The 25,755-nt window shown below is 47.8% G+C and overlaps 1 protein-coding gene across 3 annotated transcripts in view; it reads right to left on the reverse strand.

The window, feature by feature from the left end:
- The window catches only part of SETDB1 (SET domain bifurcated histone lysine methyltransferase 1), a 209,162-nt gene that overhangs the window by 143,145 nt on the left and 40,262 nt on the right, over positions 1 to 25,755 (reverse strand). For all 3 annotated transcript variants that reach the window (XM_068106639.2, XM_078772036.1, XM_078772037.1), the window contains 3 exons: positions 23,904 to 24,027; positions 12,926 to 13,171; positions 10,034 to 10,235 (listed from right to left, as the gene is read on the reverse strand). In XM_068106639.2, the coding sequence (XP_067962740.2) occupies positions 10,034 to 10,235; positions 12,926 to 13,171; positions 23,904 to 24,027 (572 nt within the window). The remainder of the gene's footprint in view (positions 1 to 10,033; positions 10,236 to 12,925; positions 13,172 to 23,903; positions 24,028 to 25,755) is intronic.

Here is a 25,755-nt window from a genome sequence, read left to right on the forward strand (position 1 = left end):
CAAGTCACCGAAATTTGATTTTGTTTTACAAAAACCCGAATTTTGAAAGTCGCGCTATGGGAGATCAAGACGGCTGGGTTCCGGTAGAGGAGAGTGAGGCAGGGTCGATCCAGGACCAAATTGAGGGACATGAGGAGAGCGAAGCAGTGAGGGCGGCAGGTTCGCAAAATGGCGTCCTCGCGCACGAGGTTACGGGCGCGCAAAATGGCGCCTCGCACATGGCTACGGCGACCGCGCCCGCGACCGTAGCAGCGCCGCTGGTGGATTTGAACCTTTTTTTGTTATACAAATGAAGGCCCTTATGGACAAGAATAGCGAGGAAATGGAAAGCAGAATGATGGGGGTCATGGGGAACCGGATGGATGCTCAGAGTGAGCAAATGAGGGCTGATAGTGAGCGATTGGGGGGCAGAATGGGGGCAAAATGGGAGAAATGGGGGAACGGCTAGAAGCTAAATTAGAGGGGTTAGACAATGGGATAGAAGGGGTGAAACATGGGTTAACGGGGGTAGAAAACAGAATGGCCGCTCAAGAGAATCAAATGGAAGGGATGGAAAAGGGGTTAGAGGGGTTAGAAAACAGTATGGAAGGCAAATTGAGGGACACGAGGGACCAAGCGGAAAGGGAAGTTAAACAAATGGGGCAGAAGATAGAGGGGGTCAGAATGGGGGTAGAAACTAAATTGGATGCTCTCAGGGAGGAAATGGAGCAGATGAGGGTGGCATCTGGGCAGGAGATGCAAGTGATGGGAGAGGAGATCAGAAGAGGTGTGAGTGAGGTCGGAGGAGTGCGCGAGGAGGTGAGGCACTGAGGAGCGCATGGAGAAGGAGGTGAGAAAGGGGACTGTAAAATTGCAAGGTGGTATCGAGGACTTGACGCTGGGAGTGGAACAGCTGACGGAGGGACAAAAAGAACTAACGGAGCAGGTTCAAAGGAACACTGCGGTACTAGGAGGGTTAAAAGCGACACAAAACGACATAAAAAATGACTTGATAGCGACACAGAGGCAATGTCAGATGGTACGTGAGGGACTGACAACGAGGTTGGACGAGGTGACAGAGGTAATGGAGACGAAGGACCGGCAGGTGAGGACGCACATAGAAACGGTCAAGGTAGCCTTAGAGGACGAACTTGAGGAGGCGCACGAGGAGATGAAGGAGGTGAAGCAGAAATTAGAAGAAGTGGAAGAAGGGGTGAGCGAAATTAAGAAGCGATGGAGAGGGGATAAGAAAGAGATAAAAGAGGAAGTAAAAGAATTGGTCCAAAGTCTGTGTTCGGATCGTGATGATGTGCTCATTAACCGGATGAGGGATTCGCAGGTGATGGAGGAGAAGCGAAGAGAAAGAGGACCCGGTGTAAGTGGTGACCAATATGGTCGTGCGTATGATGCGCCAGGTGATTTAATGAGCTTGGGGGTCGAGATGGACCCGGGTGTTCGTGAGAGGCCGTTGGTGAAGTGTGCGACAGGTCTGGTGTGCGAAAAAGGAGGTGTGTGAGAAAGTCCGACTCTGGGGTGCATGAGGAAAGAGTGCGCTGTCAAAAGTAAGGAAGAGTGTACACCTGTGGTGAGCATTACGGAGGAAGTAACGAAAGAGTGTGCGCAAGAGGATGCGCGAGAAAGGTGTGTAACGAACAGGTGCATGAGGAAAGAGTGCGCTGTCGAGAGTAAGGGTGAGTGCGCTGTCAAGAGTGGTGGTGAAAGAAGTGAGAGTGACACGGAGCGTGAGTTGGTTATGACAGGTGAGAGGGGATGTACACCTGGAATGGAAGGATGCACACCTGGAAGGGTAGAGCGTGTGTGGGAATGCACGCTGGAATTGGTCGTGAGGCACGTGGTTGGGTGTGCGAGTGAGAGCACACCTGTGATTGTCACAGAGGAGGTGACCGAGGAGGGGGCGCGAAGGTGTGTTGGTGAGGTGTGCGAGCGACGAATGTGTGCCAAGGTGTTCGGTGGTCAGGTGTGTGGCCAAGTCTGTGAGCGGAATGAGTGTACCTGGGTGTGTAAGAGAGGGTGCAATGACCAAGAGCAGGGAGACGGCTGGATGTGTGAGCAAGGAACGGGCTGCGGGGTGTAAGCATGCAGGTGAGGCATCGACGGTAACCGGGTTAGAGGTTAGAACGACTTATAGCCGAATCGGGCCCTCAGTGCGCGTCGGGCAGCTTCGCATGCCGCGAGGACCAGCGGGGATCCGAACCACGGCGGTTTCGAAAGAACCGCCGTACGGGATCCACGCCGGGCCTCGCTCCGGACGGTCGCGTCCGTGCTCCACTAAGCGGAGCGGGCGGCCCGGTTCAAGGAAGGGTCGGCACGGCGACCCCTTGTGGTTGAGACGTCCCGGCAGGGCGAGATCGGGCCATCGGACGGCACCGTGCCGAGATGGGGCGTGGAATCTCGGGCCGAGTAAACCTTCCCTGAACCGAGTGCCGGACGGATCCAACCGCGGGAGACGAACAACCCGCATTCACTGCTCGGCTTTGCGAAGCCGGGCTTTGGAAATGAATTGGCGCACCGAGAGGCTCAAGTGAGTAGACGTGGGAGGGTGGTAGCAGTAGCAAATTGGACAAGCAAAATTGATGATTGGCAAAGGATTGGTAGAAGGATTGGCAGTGATTGGAAAATTTTTGATTGGCTGGAATTTGGTGAGCAAAATTTATAGTGAGAGATGCCCGATGTGGTGGGATGGCAACTCTGCCATCCCTCACAAACAGGGGGCAAAGGAGCTATAGTTTTATGGGGTTTATGGCAGTGAAAACTAGCCTGGGAGGGTTAGGATATAATGTGTAGGGACCTAGAAATGACCATAGGTAACGGTAAGTTTAAGTAGCGACATTGGCCAGGTAGTCAGGGACATAGAGAGGGTAGAATGGATGATAATGACGTGGGAGCGCAATAATGTAAGGGGCGACTGGGAAGCGCGAGTTTTAGCAGGGCACCAGGTAGCTTAGATGATGCCGTGTGTGTGAGAGTATCGATATCGAGCAAATGAGGAATTGCTAGGCAATGCTCGGGAGAGATGTGTGTGTGAGCGTGGGAAAATCTGGGTGCCTGAGGCAATGGGTTTGAGAACTGAACAGGTGTATGGAGCAGTGTATGACTGAGTTGTGGTGATTGTGTGTTGTGTTGACCAAATGGTCCAGGGAGGAAGGAGGATGCAGGAAGCACCAGGTGTAGGAGAGATTGCACAGGTGTGCAAATACAGGTGTATGGAGAATGGTTGTGTGGAATCTATAGAGTATGGAATGGATGGAATTGAGTGAGTATGGTGGAAACTGTGGAGTGGAGTGGATGGTGCGAAGGTGTGTATGGGGAGGATGGACCCCATCACGAATACCCGGGGAGGGTAGTTTAAGTGTTAGGTAGAAGGTACAGGTAAATTGTGGTTGGATATTGGCATCTGTGGTGCGTGTGGAAGAATGGTGTTTGGATGGGTGCATTAATGACGTGGAAATGGCTGGGCGTGTGGCCTGTTAGTGTGTGTCGTTGAATGGACACTCCGCCACTGTTGGGGTGTCGGCCAGGTGAGGCCGCAGGTGGGCTCTGGGAGCCGGTAGAGTTGTTGTTGATGGGGCCCGAGGATCCAGAGGACGGACCCGTGTAGCCCAGTGCCAGAGAGGACACCGAGTGGGGAGAGCGCCAGAGGGCCTTCCCCAGGTAGACAGCTTAGGTTAAGGAGCGGGTAAGCTCTGAGGCAACTGCAGTGGAGGTGTGCAGGTGGGTAGACCTGCTGGGAGAGCCACACGACCCAGTCCTGAAATTGTGCAAGGGCACAGGGAGTTGAGTCGGGGGAGGGAGACCCCAAATTGATAAGCACCACAGTTTGGTCAATGGGAATTGGTTTTTAGAACCCATAGAGTAAGTTGGCCAATGGTTTGGCAGGGAAAGACCCCGGGTAGTGTAAAGTGTGTTAAAGTCATTTAGAGGATAGTCAGGATTAAGAATCTCCTCGCACCATCTACATCCACTCACCTGAGGTGACGTAACTCCACGCCATGCCATGTTTTGTTATTTTTCTGTGCAAATGTTTGGAATGTTAGATGCATCATGACGTGGGTGTGACATTGTGTGATGTTCCATCTCTCCCTCCTTATGAGGATTGATGATGAGTTTGGTGATGGCAAATTTTGGTTAGAGGGATTGTGGGGACGAATTTGGTATAGGGGAGATATGGGGAAGACATGACAGTAGTGACGGATTTGTAAATGTGTAGATTTTTGTAAATATGGGGTAAGGGCAAGGGTAGAGTAGGTAACAGGGGGGGGGGTGACGTACGGTAGGGACGAGCTTTCTCACTTCGCTCTCCGTACGCACCTCGTCTTGCATTGCCTTGTTTTGATGTGTACCCTTGTGACCTTACCCCTCGCTCACCTGTCTTCTGTTCCCCTGTCTCCCACCAGAGGACTGTGCTCTCTGGGCACGGAGGCGAGCGTGCGGGAGTCCGCCATTGTGTGCCCGAACTCTCACAACCACAGCTGCCTGCATCGATGCACCACTTATGGACCACATGTCTGTGGCTGAGCACCACTCATGGACCCCACGGGTTGGGGCATGGCCGCTCTGCTGGAACCGGCCACGATGGCCCAGTATCTTGCTTGCGGGACCTCGGTGACCTGGCACCTATGCCATACCGGTGAACCACCCCTAGTCGGCCCTCATGGGCCATAAATAAAAAGTGGACACGTTTTGTGCTTTTTATGTCCAAATAGGCCGCAACCAAGAAGATAAGAATGACATCAGGAAGAACCATGGCCAGCAGAGGGAGCCGAAGAGGAAGACCAGCACCAGGGGTTTGTTTATTTTTATTACGAACTGTGATGACTGTGCACTGGTTGGTGCTCTTGGTGCTTTATGTTTTGGTGCGTTTTTGGTGCTTTATGGTGCGTCGATGCAGCGCAGGCTGTCACCCCCCCCAAGAGAACAATCACAGGTCCTGGGTTAGTGTTGTAAATACCAGCGTCAATTGTAAATAATGCTCCCCCACCGTAAACGTTTAGTTTGAGAACCATTCCGAAATTCGGTTAGCTGTGGGCGTGAATCTGTTAGGCAGGGTGCAATGCAGCAGAGGGACATACTTATTTGTGTTTTAAAACTGTCACACTCAGGGTCAGGTTAAATGTAGAGGGAGCTACACCTACGTGCCACACAAAAGGTAAAAGTTTAATAGGCCTGGGACGTGCCTAAGAGGATGAGGGTGCAGTGTTGTGGATTTGAGAATTGTGTTTTTTTGTGTGTAAATATCACCCTCCGTGTTGTGTGTAAAGGTCAAAGGTCATCCCTTAGTTAGTCCATATACAATCACGTAGCAAATCATAGATTTCCGTTTTCAGTAGTTATCTCCTTATTATGTGTATTAGTTTAAGGCTCTGTTCCCACTAGTTGACACTGCATTGCACCAGATGACATAAGGTAGCTCCCTTCCATTCCCAAAGCCTCCGTTGCCAACTGCATCGGGCGGTTTTCAGCATTTGCCACCATTGGCCATGTGCTCCATCTCGGGGAAGAAGGGCGTTGCCCTCCACTCCTCATGAGAAGGTGGAGCCCAGCGAGCCCCCGCCAGCTAATCAGGGTTAGTGAGACACCATCACGGGCGTGGCGCGGCTTGATCGCGACGGGCCTTATAAAAGTGTGTGGGGAAGGATTGCGTAGAGAGATGCATCAGAGAGCGAACCCGTCACGCCACGCCCCCATGAGCGAGAGACGATTTTGAGATGAGTCCTTGGAGAGCACGCGAAGCACCAGCACGCAGGAGCTTTGGAACCATCGCAGCTTTGAACGATCGCCGCTTGAACCACCACAGCTTCGGGGCTTTGACGGCAGTTTCGAGCGTGGCCGCGAAGGAACGGCGGCTGCTGAACGCGCCGATCGAGAAAGGGCGGCGGCTGCTCATTCCCGGCCCGACCGTGCTCCGGTTGCAGCTGAACCTTCCTCTCCCTCCAGCCATCCACCTCCTACCATTCCTGTCATCATCCCCCATGTAAGTGTGCTTGTAGTCTGCTTTTGTCTCGTCCCTGGGTTTAAGTAAGACTGCAGTAGGTAAGCTAATATTTGCACTGTGTCCTTCTGGTTCTTCCATCCTTCTGTATTTATTTTATTATCCTTCCTTCTCCTTGGTTTCTTTAATTGTGTACATATTAGTAATAAATCATATTTGTATTTCCTACCTTTGTTCTTCGTTCCTTTACATCCGTTTCGTACTTGTCTTTTCCCTCATTGAATACCTGTGGCACGATTTGGCCAACGTAAGGATCGGGTCAGTGCTTGTTAATAGTTCGTGCCGCGGTTGCTAAACCGCTCGGCAATTACCATCTGTCCACGGTCGCGAACGGGGTTGCGCACCTGCCTTTCCGGAGGTAGCTGTGCAGCGTCAGGAACGACGTCGGCCAGTCATAGACGAGGGGAGTAATCCCCCCTCGATAAGGGGAACAGAGGCCGACGTTGGGTTCCGCAACAAAATATATATATATATATATATATATATATATATATATATATATATATATATATATATATACGGTTTTGTGATTTGTGCATATGACATCATTAAAGGCTAAAGGTTTGCCCCCCATAGTTAGTCCACGAGCAACACGTAGGCCCACTTAGAGTATTAGTTATGTCATAGTATGTGTGAGTATAGGCCATTTCCCTCGTAATATCTGCGTTGTGTAAAGCCATGAGTTTAGGTCCTTTCATTTTGCATGCACCCTCCAATTCCACCTATGGGCATAATTGATCCTGCGCCCCAATTGGCTGATCCCTCATTCTGTTACGCTTTGGGCAACATGCAGCAGTCTGGTATGCTTTGGTTGCCAGCAGCATTCGCTGCCCTTTGTTCGCTCACTAGTCAAGTGACACAAGGTAGGCCTGAGAAGAGGGAGGAGCGCGGGGTCAGAGTGGGGCGGCATCAAGGAGCGCGTCAGAGGCGATGACGGTAAGGGCCACCAGCCAACCGGGGCTCCAAGGGCATGGCGTGATAGGGCGTGGTAAGACGCGTCTGGCAAGTGCTAGAAGGTTCGTGGGGCGGGGCTATAAAAGTCACCGCACAAAGCCCTTACAAGGACTCGCGTGCACACGACAGTGGCAATAGGACTTAAAGGAATTGCGATTTGTCAAAGGATTCGGAGGACTCGTGCGGGAAGCCTTGCTTGGAGGCCTGAGAAGAGGGCTGGTTGGGAGCGCATTGTGAACACTTGAGGCTGAGCGCTTATTCGCCTATTACATACGCAGCCACGCAAGTGAACACGGCAATAGCCGCCAGTGTTAACCACCAGAGCCCAGACCCTACCGTTCGCCCGTATCATCCCGTGTGCGCCAACCGACACGCGGAGAGCTCCTGCTGCCTGCTACGGGATCCATCTTCGCTGTACGAGCTGGGGACCTGAGGGAGCTGACCATCCGTGGATGTGCCCTCCATCCCTGGATGTGCAGACTTTCATCTGCAATCCCCGTGTAAGTGTCTGTGTGAGACGGGCCCGTTTGTCTTGGGAGTAAGTTAAGACTGTTCTTAAGGATTGCACTGTGTCTCTTCTTCTTCTCATCATTGTGAATAGTGTAAATAAACCTTGTTCTTTCTTCCAATTCGATTGCCTTTGTGTTTTCCATCATTGACTAAGCGTGGTACGAATTAAGGTTGCTTGAATCGGGTTCCATCTATAAACGGGACGGATCGCGTGTACGCCCCGCTCGGCGTCTCAGCACGCGTGATTCGTGCGGGGATTATTTCCTTGTTTCTGGGCAGCGTGAGTAATTCGGTAATAGTGCATTCGGCATAAAACCATATTTCGCGCTGTCCGGGAAGGACGTCATAGGTCCCGGGTCCAGTCGGTCAGTCAAAGACAAGGGGACTAATCCCCCCTTGGTAAGGGGAGAAGGCCGGCGCAGAGATCCACAACAACATATACACATACATATATTTATATACAGCACGCATCAAAAAAAAGGTAATCCAAATTCAAGGGGTTAATACACAAAGGTTATTTAGTTTGACAATTTACATGTGGTTTACCAATTAGGAGATCCTCAGCTTTCCATTGATGCCTTTCCTGCATCATTGCTGTCACACATGACCGAGTACATGTTCATTGAAAATGACAAGTTCAAATCGCATTTTTACAAGTTTGGCTAATCGGTGCAAGACAGTTTGAAATAGACGTATTACTTGTCGACTGCCAAGTTGATTATGTAAAATTGTTAAGCTGGTCTGGTAATCGTCGGTTGCATCATCCTTTGTTTAAGATGGGTATTTAAGATGGGCCAACAGTGTATGGGTTTAGAAACAGTCTGAGTCATTGAAAAGATGGTTCAACTTACGACTGAACAGCGGACCTTCGTGGTTACAACCTTTCACCAAACTGGAAGTTTGCAGCGAACTCGTGATGCGTTCAGGGAACGTTTCCCAGAACGGGAGCCTCCAGCAGCCAAAACCATGTGGGCGAATGTCAGAAAATACCAAGAGCATGGCACTGGCCTCAACCGCAACAAGGGGAATTCTGGTAGGAGGTGCACTGGGCGATCGGAAATGAACATTGCAGCAGTAAGGCAGCAAGTTTTGGAGCATCCTAGGGATACAAGCGCAAGACGAAAAGGGACGGGATTGCATTTGGCAACATTCAACCGAATCACAAGACTGGACATCCACCAACATCCATATCGGATTCACATCCGGCATCAACTTACGCCAGGGAATTTTGCCAGGAGGCTGGTGCTTGCCGGATGGTTGATAGCACGTTGCGAAGCAGATGTCAATTTCCTGCGGTATCTCGTTATCGGCGACGAAGCTGCTTTCGCCATGGGCGGCAAGGTCACTACCCATAATGTTCTTGAATATGCACCGACAGGACAACCCACGGAATTTAATTTTGACACCAACATGAATCGACAAAGTGGACTGTTTGGTTGGGACTTTGTGGAAGTGGTCAGGTGATCAGACCATTTTTCTTTCAAAGGAATGTCAATGGTAACAGGTATCTGCAGATGATCAAAGAGTTTTACCGCAGCTGGAAGAGAACTTTGAGCGACAGGTTCGTGGTGTCTTCAGATATCTCTGGTGGGCCCAAGCCGGCGCCCCAGCACATCGTCTTATCGCTGTCCGAGATCGACTGAGGGAACTCTTTGGAGACCGAGTCATCACCCTCAACCATGCAGTGGAATGGCCGCCAAGATCACCTGACCTCACACCATGTGATTATTTCCTTTGGGGACATTTAAAGAACAAGGTGTTTGTAACTCCTCCCCGTGATCTTGACGAATTGCAGGGCCATATTCGACATGAAGTGGATGCTTTGCGCAATGACCCGGCTATGGTGAGACGAGCAGTTCAGGGCATGCTCCGCCGCTGTGAGCTTTGTGTTGAAAGGGGAGGTGGACATGCTGAAGGTGTGTGTGCATAAAGGCCAATCATTCCTGAGAAAAGTTCACATCCGACGTTCATTTTGTACCAATTATCCTGACTTGCATCGATTAGCCAAACTTGTATAAATGCGATTTGAACTTGTCATTTTCAATGAACATGTACTGATGTACTCGGTCATGTGTGACAGCAATGATGCATTGAAGGTATCAATGGAAAGCTGAGGATCTCCTCTTAATTACTAAACCACATGTAAATTGTCAAAATAAATAACCTTTGCATATTAACCCCTCGAATTCGGATAACCTTTTTTTCTTGATACGCACTGTATGTATGTATGTATGTATGTATGTATACATGTAGCACCAATTAGCGGCCGTGGCACCAATTAGAATTATTACCATACGTTCTTCAGTTCGGCTATCGCGATTTTGGCTAACGCGCACCGATAGCGGCACCAATTAGGCGCGATAGCCGAGGGTTGAGTGGTGTGTGTGTGTATGTATATATATATATATATATATATATATATATATATATATATATATATATATATATATATACACACATATATATATATATATATATATATATATATATATAATCGAGAACACTATATACACTGAGCAAAGTGCCTCTTTCGAATAACTGACAGTGACAATTTCACGAGAAAACCACCTCAAAGCTCACCTGTTTCGATTTACATTGTTGGGGATTTCGGCCACAATACCCGCATACAGCCACATGGAATTGGCGTCTTTGTACTTCGCCACAACGCGACTGCCAACGGTCAGACAATCAGGCTGTGGATGAACGTCGTAGGCTATGTGATTACCAGAGAGAAGACTCTTGCCTTTGTGGTCAAACTTCACTTTATACTTGCAACTGCTTCCTGCAGGCCACAATAGCAACAAAAAACTCATTTGTAAAATAGTCAGCCAAATGTAAATGAAAAACACATGATTAAAAATTGGTATTTTCAGAATAGTTACAGTTCAGCCCGGCACACTGCACACTAAAAATCGGCACCCGGCACACGGCACACGGCACACGGCACACGGCACACTGCACTGACCCCCGGCAGACCCCCTTCAACCACGATTTGTTTTAATGCCGTAAACAAACTTTAGTCACAACATACCAAGTATAACGGAACTACATTCCAGGTGAGCTAAAACACACTTGGAACAAAACTGAGAACAACAACAATTAAACAGCTTGGTCCATGAACCATGATCCCTTAACAAAACGGATGTGGATACTTTGAGTCCTGGAAGGACTCCGTTCCACCTCTGAAATCCATAAATGGAGATCACAACCAATGACACACATTTTCAAGTATATTCATTTCCTGAGTATGTTTGTTTGTGTTTGGCTGCCAGTCATCTACAGGTCACACACATATAACAATCGGGCCACTACCAGTTGGTTAAGTTTTGTGAAGATATTTCTGGAATTGTGACCTGTAGATGACTGGCAGACAAACACAAAACAAACATACTCAGGAAACGAATATATTCGAAAATGTTCAATTTCACAAGCAATGATAACAAAAAAGAGCAATCAGAGAATACAGACCCTCGCCAGGATGTGTTTTTGGTGGTTTTTAAGGCTTTTGTGTTCAAACAAATACGGCGGACGAACCACGTGAACGATGACGTCATAAAAAAATTTCACCACCAATTTATCCTTCGATGATGCTCAAGAAATTTCATCTTGATCGGATAAAGTTTTGTACTTCTTGAATTGCGACGTTATAATGGAGGCACCTTTGGCATCATCATGAACATGTGTTATTCCACATGGACAATTCTTTACAATGAGCCATGTCTCAATTTTGTCCATGCAGCACTTTCGGTGATATAGAGGTGCAAAGTTTTTCCAAGACGGTGCCTGTACCACGTGACCTATGACGTCATAATTATCATTGCAAAATTCGACAGGTGGAGGTGCACCTCTGGTGACAATTTCATGCCAATCGACCAACGGTTGCAGAGAAAATCATATTTATTCTGTGCAGACAAACAAGCAAACAGACAGACAGAGACAAACGGAATCAAATGCAATACCCTCTCCTCTGGCGAGGGTAATAATAATAACAAGCGTTACGCCTAGATCCCCCGTCGGTGAAGTGATGTGAGTTGACAAAGTTTAAGACGCAGAAAACATGCTATGATATGATATTTCGCTCACAAGGTTCAGACATACATGGAGGTGGCTATATTGGATTTTGACGTGGCCACCCAATTTTCAATAGCGTTCTTCCTTATGCCTAGATACACTCACACACCAGATTAGAAGTTGGTACATTCGCTTATTTTTCAAGATATTCCGCTCACAAGGTTCAGACATACATGGTGGCGGCCATCTTGGATTTTGACGTGGCGACCCAATAGATACACCCACACACCAGATTAGACGTTGGTACTTCGCTTATTGTTCGAGATATTTCGCTCGTTTCAGACATATATATATGGTGGCGGCCATCTTGGATTTTGACGTGGCGACCCAATTTTCAATAGCGTTCGTCCTTATGCAGAGATGCACCCACACACCAGATAAGAATTTGGTACTTTGCTTATTTTTGATTGGCGTTGGGGAGGAGGGGCCATTATCAGGAGCTGAGGAGGGAGGGAGTTAAGATATTCATCTCAAGGTTCAGACATACATGACGGCGGCCATCTTGGATTTTGACGTGGCGACCCAATTTTCAATAGCGTTCTTCCTTATGCCTAGATACACCCACACACCAGATTAGAAGTTGGTACTTCGCTTATTTTTCAAGATATGCAGGTTACAAGGTTCAGACATACATGACATCAGACATACAAGGCGGCGGCCATCTTGGATTTTGACGTGGCGACCCAATTTTAAACAGCGTTCTTGCTTGTGCCTAGATACACCCACACACCAGATTAGAAGTTGGTACTTCGCTTATTTTTCAAGATATTTCGCTCACAAGGGTCAGACACATATATGGTGGCGGCCATCTTGGATTTTGACGTGGCGACCCAATTTTCAATAGCGTTCTTCCTTATGCCGATACACACCCACACACCAAATTAGACGTTGGTACTTTGCTTATTTTTCAAGATATTCATCTCAAGTTTGACATACATGGCGGCGGCCATCTTGGCTTTTGACGTGGCAACCCGATTTTAAACAGCGTTCTTCCTTGTGCCTAGATACACCCACACACCAGATTAGACGTTGGTACTTCGCTTATTTTTCAAGATATGCAGGTTACAAGGTTCAGACATACATGGCATCAGACATACATGGCGGCGGCCATCTTGGATTTTGACGTGGGTTGCACCCACACACCAAATTCGAATGCGGTCCTTCGCTTACGCACGCACGCCCGCACGCACGGACGGACGGACGGACGGGAAAGCCATAGTCCCCCTTTCGCTCCGCTGAGCGACAGGGGACAATAAAAGATTTACCGAATACATAGGAGCTGGCCATGTTAATAAAGCTGAAAATCTCATCGATACCAGTAAACATTGGTGCACAACCATGCATTTGCAAATAATACAGCCAAAAGTAGTCTCGGCGAGTGGGACCCGCCGGAGTACCCACCTACGTTACTGATGGCGACAATGGAGCCCCTGTGCCACGTCTTGCTGCGTTTCTTGCCGAGTACACGAAGGCCTAAGGTGATCTCACCACCTACAGGCTGCCGCCGCACAACTGAAGCCTCCCCAGAGCAAAGAGCTCCAGCATCTGGACCAACCCCACTACCAGACGTCTGAGAATGGCTTTCATCTGGAGAGGATGGGCCAGGTGTTGTCAATGCCTCTTGTGTAGTGTCTGGTAATGCAGGTCCTGTTCAAACAAAGAAATTATCTACCACACATGTTCAAACAACATGCCTTCCACAGAGCAAATCTCATCTTCCCAAGTTTTCCCTTGTAGTCACAGTTTGTTTGGGCAGTAACTAAACTCGTTAAAATACAAAAGTGATGTTCCCCTCTCATCCATAAAAGTTGGTACATGAGCCAACTTTTTAACTTTGGTAAATGTTGAAGCTTCTGGCCACATCAATCGCTTTTGCTAACTTTCGATAAATGTCAGCACACGGTGATAGTTCCCAATATCCAGACTCACTGCTCACTTCCACTCATTCGTTCCGCCTTTTTCTCACCAATGAAACCAAGTTCTCCAGTCTGTTTATTCCCATTCTTCCCTCTAACATCACCGCCACCTTGCCCAACACATCTGAAGACTTCAAAAACCTAGAAGCCAGTGTCTCAGATGCCATCACATCAACTCCGCTATCCCATAAGTTATCCCAACAAAGAAAGATTATAATTCAGTATGATCGGCATTTTCATGAAAAGAGAGAGAATGGAGGTTAGTAAATCTGAAATGTCTGTCATGTGTATTTGTGTGTAGCTGTGCGTTTTGTGAAATACCATAATGCCCTTGCAACTTCAGCATGATCGCGTGAGATCTCGTGAGAGTACACAACACATCTATGGCCTAACGAATAAAGCAGGAGGGCAGATCGCCCTCCGATCCAATCCAATCGAATCCCCCCTCGCCCTCCTCTCCAATCCAATCCCCGCCTCGCCCTCTTCAATCCAATCCCCCCTCGCCCTCCTCTTCAATCCAATCCCCCCTCACCCTCCTCTTCAATCGAATCCCCCCCTCGCCCTCTCCAATCCAATCCCCCCTCGCCCTCCTCTCCAATCCAATCCCCTCTCACCCTCCTCTCCAATCCAATCCAATCCCCCCTCGCCCTCCTCTCCAATCCCCCCTCGCCAATGCAATCCCCCCTCGCACTCCTCTCCAATCCAATCCAATCCCCCCCCCCTCGCCCTCCTCTCCAATGCAATCCCCCCTCGCCCTCCTCTCCAATCCAATCCCCCCACCCCCCCGCCCTCCTCTCCAATACAATCCAATCACCTCCTCACCCTCGCCCTCCTCTCCAATACAATCCAATCCAATCCCCCCCTCACCCTCCTCTCCAATCCAATCCCCCCTCACCCTCCTCTCCAATCCAATCCCCCCTCGCCCTCCTCTCCAATCCCCCCTCGTCCTCTTCTCCAATCCAATCCCCCCTCGCCCTCCTCTCCAATCCAATCCAATCCCCCCTCGCCCTCCTCTCCAATCCAATCCCCCCTCGCCCTCCTCTCCAATCCAATCCCCCCTCGCCCTCCTCTCCAATACAATCCCCCCTCGACATCCTCTCCAATCCAATCCCCCCTCGACATCCTCTCCAATCCAATCCCCCCTCGCCCTCCTCTCCAATCCAATCACCCCTCGCCCTCCTCTCCAATCCAATCCAATTCCCCCTCGCCCTCCTCTCCAATCCAATCTAATTCCCCCTCGCCCTCCTCTCCAATCCAAATCCCCCCTTACCCTCCTCCAATCCAATCACCCCCTCGCACTCCTCCAATCCAATCCCCCCCTCGCACTCCTCCAATCCAATCCCCCCCTCGCACTCCTCTCCAATCCAAATCCCCCCTTACCCTCCTCCAATCCAATCCCCCCCTCGCACTCCTCCAATCCAATCCCCCCCCGCCCTCCTCTCCAATCACCCCCTCGCCCTCCTCTCGCTCTCCTCTCCAATCTCGCTTTGCTCTCCTCTCCTCTCTTCTCCAACCCCCACTGCACAGGGGGGAGCATTGCACAGGTGAGAGGGGTAAAGGATCACATACAGGGGAGAGGAGGGAGCATAGGATGAAAATTGACACTTATACCTTGACTTTATTGACTTAGAGGATGGAGGATGGAGAACCCACCTTGACTGACTTACTTATATTGTTCATTTTTAAACTTGAAAGTATCGAAAACACTTCACTTTACAATGTAAAAATCATACGAAAATACGCATTTTGGCGTCTGTCTGATATTTTGACCACGATACATTGTCGTTACTTATCCAATCTTAACCAAACTTGACAGGATGACTAAGGGTTACACAATGAAGGTTGTAGCACATTAATTTGGCCCCCTCCCCAAGGGGGTTTTCTCCCCCAAGCGGGTTTTTCCCCACCATTGCCGCCAATGGGGATGCATGTTGAGGTGTATATCCATCTTAACCAAACTTCACAGGATGACTAAGGGTTACACAATGAAGGTTGTAGCACATTCATTTGGCCCCCACATATTATAATAGTATGCATGTTCTGATTCTTTAAATTACCTGATCTAACATGTTATAATGCCATGCATGGTCTGATCCTTTCAATGAAGAGCAAGAAAGAACCACCTTTAGAGGCCATTTTTCCCTGCAGAGCAGGGGTTGGCCTTTTTCGGGCACCTTGGTCCCCTTTTTTGAAGCAATATTTTATGGCCGGATGCCCTTCCTGTCGCCAACCTTGTTAGTCGCCTCCTGCGACACACAGGGAATTACCAGTGAACTGGTACTCAATTTGCCGACCTCAGAAGGATGACAGGCTGAGTCAACCCCCCTGGCGTTAATTCAGCGATCCATCGGGATTCGAACCCAGGATCCTAGGATCCCAAGCCGGCACCCGAACCGCTAAGCCAACACCAGGCTTTCAATGATCTGATCTAAATTATAATATCGTGCATGGTCGGATCCTTTCAATGACCGGATCGAACATGTTAATGTGATGCATGCTCTAATCCTTTCAATGACCTAATCCAACAACTAAGTCCTAGTAGAGAACGTTCTCTCCTCTCCTTCTCTTTCGCCCTCTCTCCTTCCCCGTCCCCACATCTCGTCTGACCAGACACATTCAAAATGGCTGTTCGAGTACATTTTGCCGATTTTCTCAACTTTAGCTGAAACAGACTTAAACCATCCTAGCTTCATTTCATTAAAAATGCATTTTGTTCGAAAAACGGTAATTTTCATCCAATTTTCTTCCCGTTTTTTGCAACTGAGTCGAGAACCAGCTTAACAACTATGCAACATAGGGGCAATATCCCTGGTGCTCACCTGGTAGTCTAAACTGTATACTGCACCAACTAAGGGTATTTAAACCGATTTCAATCGTTGCTAAAAGACAGGGCAGATAGAATCATACTAACATAATCATAAGACTTCAAACAAAGGAAAAAAAATACCGACTTTGGGGGGCAAACCACCTTCCCCCAACCCCACATACCTCCTAAGACCCCAATTTTTATAATGCTTTGAGCAAACATTGGTACATCATGGGTGATTAAGGTTGTGGTCAAGTTTCATCAAAATTGTATGTGTAGATTCTGAGAAGAAAGTAAATACCTATTTTGGGGGGCACCCCCTCCACCCCCCACCGTAAACCCCCAAAGGGGAAGATTTTTTTTTATTTATGCCATGAACAAACTTTGGTACAGCATGGGTGGCGAAGGTTGTGGTTAAGTTTCATCGAAATTGTGTGTGTAGTTTCAGAGGAAAAAGCAAATTCCTATTTGGGGTTAAACCTGGATCCACTTTGACCCCAGTAAACCCCCTTAAACCCCGATTTTTTTAATGCCATGAACAACCTTTAGTCAACACAACAAATATAATTTGTGCCAAATTTGGTCGCAATCCCATCAGTGCTTTCGGAGAAGTCTCAAGTGTTTACGGACTGACAGACAGGCGGACGGACTGACGGACAACGCGCCATCGCATAAGCTCCCCTGAACTTCGTCCCAGGTGAGCTAAAAATGAAACCAGGTATCGAATGAGAGTTTAAATAAAACTGTGAGCAAGTGAGAAACCGTGAACCGAACAAAAGTGGCCTCACAGCAATGCGGTTCAAACAAAATGGTGGAGATTTGTTCTTGAAGCTCCTCTCAGAACGGGTGTAGCCACTCCCTCAACGGAGGCAGCCACACCCATGAACAGACAGACAGACTCACCAAAGCAGAATATAATAGACATTTAAACCTCCTTTATACATTCAAATTTATGACAAGCACAAAAAAATATATACAGACTTGGCATTTAATATGGAATATTTTTTTCTGGGGGTGCACTTACTTTTCAAGATGTCTTAGAACCAAACGTTCATTGGAATTATGTTGAAATTATTCTAGATTTTGTTAATGTGACCTTTAAAAGAAACAAAAACCACATTTGACATTTCGAAACAAATAAATTGATCCTTGAAAGTGATGTAAACTGATGTCGAACTCAATTCATGGACGGTACTGTGTTAAACTTCTGTACGTTTTCCAGAAGTATCTCTTTATTTTGCACATTAGCCAAAATTTTTTTTAACAAAAACAAAAGTTAAATTACGACTGGGATTACGGACAGTAAAATTACAGTTCAGTACTTCGTGTAACCCCCACGAGCATTCAGGAGAGCACGTACACGTTGAGGCATGCTGTTCACGAGATTTGCCAAATTTTGGATAGGATGCCATGCAGTGACAATAGCCTGCTGCAATTCACGCACAGAGGTCGGCTGCTGGTCCAAGTGGTCGATTTGACGCGTTAATTCTGCCCACAAGTTCCCTATCGGATCCATATCCGGGGACATGGCAGGCCACTCCATATGCTCTACACCACGGTCAGCAAGAAAGTGTTGGATCATGCGAGCACGATGAGGCCGTGCATTGTCATCTTTGAAGACAAAGTTTCCTCGAAAGGTTGCACGAGCAAATGGAAGCAATGTTTCTTCCAGAATGGCCCTGTACTTGAACTGGTTCAGGTTTCCATTCAGAACAACCAGGTCAGTTTTGCCCCCTGCATGAAAAGCAGCCCAAACGGTCACCCCACCACCTCCAGCTTGGACTCTTGGCACTATACAATCTTTGTAGTAGGCTTCATGCACTTGTCTGCGCACTCTGACGCGGCCATCTTGACGATAGACCAGAAATCTATACTCGTCACTGAAGATCACGTGATTCCAGTGTCCTGGCTGCCATCGACAGTGCTCTCTGGCCCACTGCAATCGGCGCTGGCAGTGTTGTCTGGTCAGGCGTGGCTTTTTTCTCAGGGGACGCCTGGCATGATAGCCTGCTTGAACCAGTCATTGGTTGAATAGCCTTCTGGATACAGGCACATTTGTCAGTTGCTGCCACTCAGCCCCAAGCCGATTAGCTGACTTGGTACGGCCATTGCGGACTAACCGGTGCAGCTGGCGATCATCCCTCCTTGTGGTTCTGCGGGGACGTCCTGGCCTCGGTATTGGAGTAGGTACACCCCTCTGAGCATTTCGTTTCAGGATCTTTGACACCTGACCTTGACTGATGCCATACTGCCGAGCAATAGCATGCTGTTTCATGCCGTAATTTCGTAAAGCCACCACTCCATGACAAACAGCATTGTCGAGTTGACGGACCATCTCCAGAGGAAGCGGCAATAACTTTTGGAGACGTGCAGCAGTTGTTTTCCACTAATACAGAACGCAACAACCCTTGTATACCAGACTGTGAAGCCAATCATCAAATGCACCTGTCCGTACATTTTGCCACACCACCTGTGATATAATACTGTTGTTGACTTCTTGCTGCGACAGACAATCAGTGACATGGTTCTTTTAACAAATAAATCACCAAAGTGTAAAAGAAACTCACCAGATTAATACACTGTTAAGAAAGTAAACCCAAGGCAAGAAAAAAAAAAATTCCATATTAAATGCCAAGTCTGTATATTAGTCAAAAACATGAACTTTCATTCTCATTCCAGATTTTTTGTTTCTTTGTTTTGTAGACAAGATCGAGGCTCATTTAAGAGCGAGCACATCAAACATATGAGCACATAAAACACAAAAAACAAATGGACACGTAAAACAATAAAGGGAGGGGGAGACAAGATGAGCAGAGAGAGGAAAGCACACAAGCACAACAGAAGAGAACAGGGACATCGGGAGATCTGTTTGAAGAGAGAGGGCTGGGGTACACGGCAGAAAACAAATTGACACTACAAGGAATTTCAGGAATGAAGTCGGGAATTGAAAGATGTGGATTTGGGGAGTATCAACGGGGTTAGAAAAGATCAAGGTTTTGGATGGGGGAAGATAAGAGATAGTGGTGAACATCTGTTTTAAAGACCTGGAGGGAGGAGTGGGATTGAAGAGACTGTGGGAGTTTGTTCCAGAGGCGGGAAAAAAGAGGAAAGAAAGGGTGAAGGTGAGCAGAGACTCTTGCTTTTGGCACTTTCACAAGAAGAGGGTTGCTGGCAGTTCTTGTGCATCCTGCAGGAATATTTGGGGGACACAGCACAGACAGAGCTGGGGGAGCTCAGCCAGAGAGGAGTCGGTAGAATACAGAAAGACCACCAACCTGCCTGCGGTGAGAGAGTGAAAGGCCCTCAGAGATAGCTTCATCGCAGGAGATTCCAATGATTCTGAATGCTTTGGTTTCAACAGCGTGAAGACGAGCTAGATGTGAGGCAAGAGTACCAGCCCAGAGGGGAGAGCAGTATTCCATTGAGCTGCGGATGAAAGCCTTGTATGTGGTGAGGAGCTCAGGTGTGCCAGGGAAGGACTTCGCATGACGGAGGATGCCCAGTCGGCGACTGGCTTTGGAGGCCAGATTGGAAATGTGGTTTTCCCAGGAGAGATCATGGCAGATAATGAGACCCAAAAGCTTGAGTGACAACTTCTTGGAGAGGATTGTTGAGAAAGTAGATGGGAATGTTTTCCAGATGGTCTTTTTGTAGAGACAGTGAGATTGTGAGATTTGTCAGGATGGAAAGACATGTTCCCCTTGTTTGACCAGTTTGTGATTTTGTCCAGGTCTGCAGAGAGTGAGGGAGCTGCTGCCTGCCGATCTGAGGGTTGAGATATGGAGCGGCAGAGAGTGGAGTCATCAGAAAAGTGAAAAGGAGGATTTTCCAGAAAGTCAGAAAGATCATTGATGAATCCCCAAAAAAGCACAGGACCCAGAACACTGCCTTGAGGAACTCCAGCCTGAACAGAAAGGGGAGATGAGAGAAATCCATTCAGGGCAACACGTTGACTGTGACCAGAAAGGAAGTCCGCAAGCCATGCGTGGAGATTTCCATGGATACCATTGGATGAGAGTTTGGTGAGCAGAGCGGGGTACCAGACCGTATCGAAGGCACGAGATGTCAAGGTAGACTTTTGGGTGTTGAGAGCGTCCATCCATTGTTGAGACAGCAGAAGCAGCATGTCCAGAGTAGAATGACCTGGTCTGAATCCAAATTGATGATCCGAGATCAAGCCATTGGAGAAGAGGAAGGATTCAATATCAGAAGCAATGATGGATTCCATGACCTTGCTGATGATTGGGAGCAGGCTGGTTGGTCTGTAGTTGCAAGGATCTGTTTTTGCACCTTTTTTATGCAAAGCGGTGATGTTGGCCGATTTCCAAGCAGATGGTAGATGACCTTGAGCAAAAGAGAGGGTGAAGGCAACAGAGAGAGGGTGTGAAAGAGCTACAGAGCAGGATTTTAGGACCCTTGGGCTTATGCCGTCTGGTCCAGTTGCAGAATCAGAATCGAGGTTTGACAGAAACGTCTACACCTGGTCAGGAGAGAAGGACACAGAGTACAGGAGCAGCTGGGTTCGACTCGATAAGGTGGTTACAGAGAGAGAGAGATGAGTTTGGCACACAAGATTTTGAGGCAAACACAGAGTTGAGGCATTCAGCTTTTCACGTGCGTAGTCATCTGGGAAGCCGTTTGAGGTGAGGGAGGGGATGGAAGGGGTACAAACACCAGAAACAGATTTGACCAGACACCACCAGGATTTGGAAGAGGGAGACAGGTTTGAGAGTTCAGTCTTGAGAGTAGAGAGATATTGTTTCCTGGCTCTCCTGAGGGTAGACACACACTTGTTCCAGGCTTTGTGAAAGGAAGAACTGAGATTGCCTTCAGTTGGATCAGCCTTCCAAGAGGCAAAGGCAAGTTGTTTCATGGCAACTGCCTCACCACAAGGTTCTGTGTATCATGGACGGGAGGAAGGGTATGACAACTGAAGACGAGATGGGATAAATCTGTGCATGAGGGAGAGCAATCTTCTTTCTAAGAATTCCCAGGATGAGTTGATGTCAGAGGCAGTGAAGATGGGAGACCAGTCCCTGTGATTGATGGCTGCCTGACGACCAGTCGGCCTGAGTGAAATGCCAGACTCGTCGGCACTGAGGAGGCCCTCTGAGAATGGCCAGAGAGATATCCACTTTGACAAGCACATGATCAGACGAACCGATTGGAGCAGAAGGACAGCAGACATTTACAGGGAAGTTAGTCATAACCAAGTCTAGAAGAGAAGATGCTCCGTTGGCTGAGATCCGGGTTGGGAAATTGACAGATTGTGTCAGTCCCAAGGAGTCGCAGAAGTCCTTTGCAGAGGAGCCATGGCTGGTGAGAGAGGTACCCACACCCAGCCAGGTGGCATTATGACAGTTGGTCATCTGAGGAAAAGAGAGTTGGGATGAGTGGATAGAAGTTAGTCCATGTTGTCAGACAGCTAGATGTAAATGGAGTCATCACTGTTTGGTAGACGGTACAGAACAAGAAAAACCAACCACCTTTAGAGGCCATTTTTCCCCGCAGAGCAGGGGTTGGCCTTTTTCGTCCCCTTTTTGAAGCAATGTTTTACGGCCGGATGCCCTTCCTGCCACCAACCCTGTTAGTCGCCTCTTGCGACACAGGGAATTACCAGTGAACTGGGACTCAATTTGCCGACCTCGTAAGGATGACAGGCTGAGAGCTGGGAGCGGAGGGGACGCCGTAGCAAGAGGTAATTCTGGGGGTGGGGTGGAGAGAGCGCAGTGCAGGGAGAGTGAGGACGAGAGTTTTTGACAAATAAAAAAAATAGCAACCCCACCACCAGGACAAGGCTCAGGTCTATCATACCGGAGGAGGGAGTAACCAGGAAGAGAAATTAAGAAATCAGAGACATCTTGAAGGAGGACAGTTTCTGTTTTGCAGATCAAGTCTGGTTTGTCTGAAGCAACCTGTATGGAGATCAATCAGGTTTGAGCGAAGGCCCCAGATGTTTGAGGTCCATACCTTTAAGGAAGAGGGAGGGGGAGCATCGGCTACAGGACAGGGAGGGGAGGGGTATGGAAAGATGAGGGAGGAGAGGGAGAGGTAGGGAGAGCTGTTGTGTCAGAGATTGCAGGAAAGCTAGGAGAAGGGAAAGGATGAGTCGGACAAAAGGTTTGATGGTGATGGAATGAGGGACAGTGAGGTGTTGTTTGAGGAGTGACAGAATGAAGTTGAAGGTTGGAGGATGTGGAGGTATGAGTTGGAAGGGAGAGGAATCGGGGAGGGGGCAGCTTTGTGGAAGAGTTGAGAGGAAACCTTGAGGAGGAGAGGTGAGAGGGGAGAATTGAAGAAAAATGGTGAGGCGGGAGTTTTGAAGGGGTGGGTGAGGAGAAAAATTTGAAGGGGAGTGGTGAGGTGGGAGATTTGAGGGGGAAGGGTTTGGGGTAAAAATTGAGGGGAGTGGTGAGCAGCTACATTTGAGGGAGAGGGGTGAGGGGAGAGATTTGAGGGGAGGGGTGAGGGGGGAAATTTGAAAGTTTTGAATGATTAAAGAAAATCGAACATTTGTTGCAGACTGGGTTTCTTGAGATATTCAAATCAGAGATCTGTTTGAGAACATTTGAGGAGGGGTGGAATGAGTGTGAGTTTAGAGAATAAAGAAAGAAAGAATTGTACGAGATTGGAATTTTTTTTGTGATGGAAGGATTTAATGAGCAAATTGATTGCAGCCTTTTGAACAGGAAAAAAGAAAGCGAGTTGTAGTATACAAAGGAATACAACATGGCAGGGGGAGTTTAAACATTTTTAAAGCAAAACCACCGGTTGAACACGTGGACACTGGCGGGGGAGGGAAGAACACGAGGAGAGAAGGTAATTATTATTTTTTTTTTTTTTTGTATTTAAGACATCAAAGGGTAAAAAGGTTAGGAGAAAATGTAGGAGATGAAAAAAAAATCCAGAGAGAGATCGAACGTGAATAACAAAAGACCATACGACATGACTGGGCAGGCCTCGAGGCTAACCAGGCCCCAAAAACACGAACGACCAAACATACTGACTAATACACAATAGTGCACGAAATGCAAAACACGATCAAACCAGAAACACAGCAGACACAAACACAGCAAAACAAAATACTTAACTTTGAGAAAGAAAAAAACAACTCGACTTTGATCGACGTGTACGAGCTCAGACGACACACAACCTCACCCGGGGAACTGGAAACGGAGGTCAATCTTTAATATCTCCAACCAGACACCCCTTCCCCATTACCGTGCCCCTCACCCCCCCTCCCCCCCCCCTCGCACTAACAGTCCACCCGACGCTCTGCCCTTCACCCAAGAGTCCACCCGCTGCTCTGCTCCCATCCCACACTCTACAACCCCACTCGTTCCATCACTCAACCCATCATCCCCCCCAACCCCTACCAACAGTCTACCCGATACTCTACCCTTCCCACAACACCCACCACCAATCTAACCAAACTTTTCTATATTTATCCAACCCGTCAGGTTTAAGTGTGAGCTTACACAGCCCTCATCCCCTCAGCCTACTCTCTTCCTTTGTCAGTGTGTATGTGTTTATTTGCGTGCAAGCTTGAGTTCCACAACTTAATAACATAATTATATACAACAAAGCCACAAGAATATGTTTTAAGTCATTACAAAGTTAGAACAATTATTCTCGAAGTAACGGCACTGTGGCACACCAGATGTAGTGGGCAAATCCTTGCACAAAAGATCGTCGCGGTCTTGGCTCAAATGCTGCGCTGCATCAAGGCAGTAGCGGATGTCCTGGAGCGAATCGCTCAACATCGTGATTGTTGTCATTATCTGTGTGTCATGAAAAGTCCAAAATTAAATTATAAAGCCAACCAACATCAGGATCTTTCAATGATAAACTACAAGAGCAAACAAACATTTGTACCTCAGATATTATGATCTTTACTTTCCTGACAACACACGACTTGAAATACAGCAGATAGTATCTTAAGGAAACAAGCCACATGACAAGTCCAAATAGATCTCTCAAAACACGTGTCTTTCACGATACCTAGACTCCTAGAGGGATCTCAAGACATCAAATGCATAACTATATACTTAACCCTTTGGATGACAATCGATTGGAGTTTTTATAATAAGTAAAACTATTATATATCTGATTAATTGATCCATACGTTTTAATTCATTGTCTCAATACGTGCCCTGCCTCAGTTTTAAAATCGTATACACATCAGTGATTTATTAAACTCCGACTGCATATAATTTGGCACAGACAGACAAAGACACAGACACAGACGACACAGACACACTCTGGTTTGAGTTAGTCTATGAATTTATATTATTTGAAGGACTTTAAAAAAAAGTTATTTGTGTTGCATTATTGGGTCCACTCAAAGCCAAAGCTCTGAGTTACTTATCATCGGGTGAAGCAACATCAGGTGGTGGAGGTTCAATTTGTCTCAAAAGAGGGCAAAATATATTGTTAGGGTCTGGGTTTTGGGGTCTATTATGAGGAAGAGCCTCGGTTCTTCCAGGACTACCGGACCTGAGGTCACCGAGCGCAGATAACTGCGTGACCCAGCAGGTTGATAATCAACTGCGAATGCCAATTAGTCACCCAGATCCCCCAGGATACCCGTATATTTACCGTTTAACTGGGGATAACATGGCTTTCTAAATGTGTTTCATGCCCTCAATGTGCACTGATCTTATCTTAGGTTTTAATCAGATGTAGCCAAGCGGATTTGCCAGTGCACACCAGATATAGACTGGAGCCCATTTGTGGGAACTGAAATGTCCCATCTACCTACTAGTACGGGTTACGCTAAAGCAATATGAGAAACGACATGCACAGGCAGATCAGACAAGCGTTACGCCGAGGTCCCCCGTCGGTGAAGTGATGCGAGTTGACAAAGTGGAAGACGCAAGGTGGCCATCTTGAATTTTGACGTGGCGACCCAATTTTCAATAGCGTCCTTCCTTATGCGAAGATACAGCCACACACCAGATTAGAAGTTGGTACTTCGCTTATTTTTCAAGATATTCTGCTCACAAGGTTCAGACATACATGGCGGTGGCCATCTTGGATTTTGACGTGGGTTGCACCCACACACCAAATTATAATTCGGTCCTTCGCTTACGCACGCACACACGCACGGACGGAGGGGAAAACCATAGTCCCCCTTTCGCTCCGCGGTGCGACGGGGGACAAAAGAAGTGTATTGGGGTAATTATTTACAGGGGATCACGGAAAGGTATGTGGTACATTTAGCAATCAGGGTTTATTCACAAGGAGGTATAGCAGGCCAAAAGATAATATGGGTGTGGTGCGGCATGAAACAAACAATATGGGTATACATGTGCTGCGATATTTACAAAGCAAAACAGACAGTGCAGAGTTAACCTGCCCAGTTATCCCACTTATTACAATCTTACGAGCACAACATTGGCACAAATTCAGAACCACAGTGGCAAAGTTTAAGAGAGGGAGAGAGAAAAGGAGTGTGGGAGAACAAGGGAGAGAGAGAGAAAGAGAGAGGGGGAGAGGAGAGAGGGAGG

The sequence above is a fragment of the Myxine glutinosa genome, chromosome 2, assembly GCF_964187855.1.
Source record: "Myxine glutinosa chromosome 2, kmMyxGlut1.1, whole genome shotgun sequence".
Lineage (NCBI taxonomy): Eukaryota > Metazoa > Chordata > Myxini > Myxiniformes > Myxinidae > Myxine > Myxine glutinosa.